The 4,885-nt window shown below is 39.4% G+C and overlaps 1 protein-coding gene across 1 annotated transcript; it reads left to right on the top strand.

Moving 5' to 3' along the window:
* Positions 1–284: 284 nt before the first annotated feature.
* On the top strand, positions 285–2,951 carry LOC142312938 (uncharacterized). Its single transcript, XM_075351926.1, has 2 exons — positions 285–306; positions 424–2,951. The coding sequence occupies exons 1-2, from the start codon at positions 285–287 to the stop codon at positions 1,458–1,460; spliced, it is 1,059 nt and encodes a 352-aa protein (XP_075208041.1). The 3' UTR covers positions 1,461–2,951.
* The last annotated feature ends 1,934 nt before the right edge of the window (positions 2,952–4,885 follow it).

Consider the following 4,885-nt stretch of genomic DNA (forward strand, 5'->3'; position numbering starts at 1 on the left):
TAGCTATCAGATTCTTTATCCCTATTTTTTGTTTTCTATGAAAAAGGAATAGACTAACTTCAGAGGTTTGTGATAAACTACACAAAAAAGGTTAAGCTTATACCTTGGTATATCCCACTTAGTATATAGCTGCATTTGGTTTAATCTGCCGCAGATGCTTTGGCATGGCTCGAAACTGTCCACCTAGAAATGCACAACTTGATTTTTTTTTTTTTTTTTTTTTTTATAGTTCAACAATCTCACCTGTAATTTTGACATCTACTACTTTTACTACTTTTCTGATGATGGCTTATAAGAACTTCTACGGTCCATCATAAATGATGCTTGTTTTAGTGCAGTTTTTACAAGCATTGTATACAGTATTGTTATAAAAATATATTTTAGGTTTTTTTCAAAACTACTAATCAGTTTTATTCTTGACAGATGACTATATCAGGGGATCAGAGGAACAGCCGACATCTTCAGTTTTTAAATCAGATGATCTGGATTTTACACAAGAAACAATTGAAGTGAAAGTCATCACTCCTAATATAGCATCATCCCTTCACCGCAAAGATCTATCATCTGATCCTTTTAAACAGGTCTTAACTTTTGATTCATCACAGACTATTAAGAAAAATAAAAGTCACAAAAGGAGTGCAAAAAATAAAAGTGCCCTCGACATAAAGAAGTCAATTGCATGTTCAGCACTGGACAGAACATATTCTCTCAGAACATGCTTTGATAAACATCAACAAATTCAAACAGATGAAAATCCATTTTCATGTCCTTTGTGCGGGAAATGTTTCAAACGGAAATCAATTCTTGTTAGACATCAGACAATTCACACAGAAGAGAAGCCATTTTCATGTTTAGATTGTGGAAACTGTTTTAACCGGAAATCAAGTCTCATTAGACATCAGAGAAGTCACACAAGAGAAAAACCATTTTTATGTTTAGAGTGTGGGAAATATTTTAAGCAGAAAACATATCTTCTTAAACATGAGAAAATTCACACAGGGGAAAAGCCGTTTTCATGTTTAGAATGTGGAAAATCTTTTAAGGATAAATCAAATCTTGCTATACATCAGAGAAGTCACACAGGGGAGAAGCCATATTCATGTTCCGAATGCGAAAAATGTTTTAGCCAGAAATCAAATCTTGCTGCACATCAGAGAAGTCACACAGGTGAGAGGCCATATTCATGCTCTGAATGTGGGAAATATTTTCTCCACAAGTCAATTCTTGTAAAACATCAAAGAATTCACACAGGGGAGAAACCATATTCATGTTTAGAATGTGGAAAATGTTTTGCAGGTAAATCAAATCTTGTTAAGCATCGGAGAATTCATACAGGGGAGAAGCCATACTCATGCTCAGAATGTGGAAAATGTTTTACACACAAATCAAGTATTCTTTCACATCAGAGAAATCATGCAGAAGAGAAATTATCGCTATATTACGGCACTCACACCAGCTAGAAACAGGATGTGTTCAGAATGTAGGAAATGTTTTTAAAAAATCAGATCTTGTAAAACATCAGTGAAGTCAGAGAGTAGAAGCTATTTCATGTTTCCAAAAATTAGCTCTAATTGCAGATTAATAATTATTTTTAAATGCCAAAGGACTCACCGAGGAAGGTAGCCATTTTTTAAACTATAAGACAAATAGTACAAGAAAACAAAGTTTTAAAAAGTGTGAATGTCAGTTAACCCTTGCAGGATGAAAGGGTTTTTTTTTTAATTTGTTTCTATTGCATTTAAAGAGTTTTAACATATTTATTCTTCCTTCAATGTAACTGTATGAGGGCTTCTTTTTTATTTTTTTTGTGAGAATCCAGAAAAACATATTCAGCTCCAATGGATATAATATATTAAATGTTTATCAAGGAATAATTAAAATGATGGTTACATCCCCAGATTGTCCATAAACCCCCCCCCCCCCCCCACCAATGCGTTTCTGGTGTGTATAACACCCTTACTTGTTTTCTTGTGGTATGAGTTGTATTTATCAGTGACACCATTTAGGGGTGCATACAACTAATTAATAGTGATGAGCGAGTATGCTTGTTACTACTCGGTACTCGCACGAGTATCAATGTACTCGGGCTACTCGGCGGGGACCGAGTAATCTCGCGATACTCGTGCTGTACTCGTGGTCTTCATGTTGGCGCTCTTTTTACAGCCATCCCTTATGCAGGGATTGGCTGGCAGACCACTGCAATGCCACAGCCCTGTTGTGGAATTGCAGTGATTGGCCAGCCCGCACAGCGTGACTGTGCCTTTAGCCCGACAGTTCCCCGCTCGGCTACGGCCCCTCCCGCACTCCACTCCGCGTGTATATATATATGCACGCTTACACACACACGCACGTTTTTTTTTTTAATTTACAGTTTTATGGTTTCTACATGCTGCTGGGGGTCATTTCAGAATAATACTCGGGTCTCCCATAGGATAACATTGGGCTCGGTGCTCGGGCCGAGTACACGAGTATTTTGAGATGCTCGGCCCGAGCCTCGAGCTCCCGAGCATTTTAGTACTCGCTCATCACTACTAATTAACCAACTTTTATTTTAATGCTGTATCCAAAAGCATAGTAAAGAAACAGCAATTCTATTATTTTTACATTTTAAATTTTACACAACTCAACATGCGGTAACAGAGAGACATTATATTCATTCTTTCGATCAGTATGATTGTATTGATACCAATTTTTTATTATATTTTCTATTTTATTACTTTTACAAATTAAATGTACTGGTTGAAAAAAAATCAGTTGTCTCTGTGTCGCAATATTCTGAGAGTAGAGCTGGACAGATTATTTGAAATCTAGATTTGCCAGTGTCAACGAACCCTCCCCACTAGAAAAAAACCCAAAACTCTGTGAAACTGAAAAGCCTGAAAAATATGTATATAACACACTGAGGTCTCCTAGGACTGTACTATGAGGGGCTGCTGATAATTCTTTGGCTTTGTGATCTTTTTTTGTTTCGATGGTAATTAATGTTACATCACATGAAAGCCTTATGTGTCTAATATATGTTTTCAAAATTTTGCAATAGTCACAGCAACTGAGAGCAGAAGAGTGATTCTTGTTTCTGTAAGGAAAATCCACAAAGGATATTCTTGGTGATATGTCGCATACTTTGGGAGGTCAATGCCCTTCATATTCCACAGTTAAGAACTGGTTTGCCAAATTTAAAATGGGGCACTTCAGCACCAATGATGAGGAACATCCTCGACGTCTAAGAGTATTTGTTGTTCCGGAGATCGTCGATGCTGTGCACTACCTTATAATAATAATTATTTCTATAGCGGCAACATATTCCGCAGCGGCATACAATTCAGAGGTTCATATACAAACAAGTAACAGTTATAGAAAATACAATAATTAGAGAAAAAAAAGACAACCCTGCGCATGAGAGCTTACAATCTGCAATGGGATGTGGGGGGAGGGACAAGGTACAAGTGCTTATTTACAATAAAAATCCAGCTATCTCAAAAAAATGGGGGATAAAGACTGCCTGAAACAGTCAGCCAAAACTTCAAGATGCCTTTTGTGTGCGGAGGAGTTTGATGGGGAGTTATGTTCTGAAAAGTCGTAGAGGGACTATGTGAATTTAATTCGGCTAGGGAGTGTGATAGGCCACCCTAAACATATGTGTTTACGGAACGTCTCAAGCTGAGTAAATTGGGATTAGTCCTAGTTTCTTTGGGTAAAGCATTCGAGAGGATTGGTGCAGCTCGGGATTAGTCTTGGATCCGGTAGTGGGAGGTTCGGATTAGTGTGGATGTTAGTTGAACGTCATTTGCAGAGCGTAGAGAACAGGTAGGGTGATAGGAGGGTGGAGATGTAGTGGGGTGCCGCACTGTGGAGAGCTTTGAGTGTGAACAAGCAATTTTAATTAGATCCTGTGATATATGGGTAGCCAGTGCAATGACTGACAGAGAGCAGAAGCATCCAAGTATCTGTTAGCCAGATAGCTGACCCTGGCTGCTGCATTAAGGATGAACTGTGAAGGAGAGAGTCTAGTTAAGGGGAAACCAGTTAATAGAGAATTGCAGTAGTCAAGGCGGGAGTGGATCAGGGCCACGGGGAAGGTTTTTGTAGTTTTCATGGTGAGAAAGGAGCGGATTCTAGAGATGTTCTTGAGGTGCAAGTGACAGGAGCGGCAGGAGATTGTATATAGGAGGAGGAGAGATCAGCGTCGAGCATAACCCCCAAACAGCGAGCCTGCTGCTTAGGAGTTATCATGGTGACGCATACAGAGAGAGAGTCAGGTTTAGGAAGTTTAGAAGATGGAAGGAATATAAGCAGTTCAGTTTTAGAAAGGTTAAGTTTCAGATAGAGAGCAGACATGATGTTGCAAACTGCAGCCAGACAGTCACTGGTGTTCTGTAGTACAGCATGGGTGAGGTCAAGGGATAAGGTGTATTGTCGTATGTCATCAGCATAAAGATGATACTTGAAGCCAAATCTATTGATGGTCTGTCCAATTGGGGCAGTGTAGAGGGAGAAAAGAAGAGGGCCAAGGAGTGAACCTTGAGGGACCCCAACAGTGAGAGGAAGAGGAGAAGATGTGGAGCTGGGAATAGACCATGCGCTCCAAGAGTTTGGAAATGAAGGGGAGACTGGAGACTGGTCTGTAGTTGTTTGTGCAAGATGGGCTGAGAGAGGCTTTTTTTTTTTTTTTTTTTTTTTTAATAATGGTGTAATGATAGAGTGTTTGAGGGAGGAGAGGAAGATACCAGAAGAGAGACAGAGGGATAGAAGAGTTTATTTAGGTGAGTAGTGACGACCGGAGAGAAAGACTGGAGTAGGTGTGAGGGGAAGGGATCAGTAGTGCAAGTGGTAGCACTAGAAGAGAGGAGACTGGAGACTTCTTCCTTGGTGACCAGGTCAAATG

The sequence above is a fragment of the Anomaloglossus baeobatrachus genome, chromosome 5 (genome assembly GCF_048569485.1).
Source record: "Anomaloglossus baeobatrachus isolate aAnoBae1 chromosome 5, aAnoBae1.hap1, whole genome shotgun sequence".
Taxonomy (NCBI): domain Eukaryota; kingdom Metazoa; phylum Chordata; class Amphibia; order Anura; family Aromobatidae; genus Anomaloglossus; species Anomaloglossus baeobatrachus.

Bases quoted from the DNA above. Each gene is read 5' to 3' on its own strand.
- LOC142312938 (XM_075351926.1), top strand. From the start codon at position 285: ATGGCTTATAAGAACTTCTACG. The intron at 307-423 runs GTCCATCATAAA...TATTCTTGACAG, and splicing joins GGCTTATAAGAACTTCTACG to ATGACTATATCAGGGGATCA.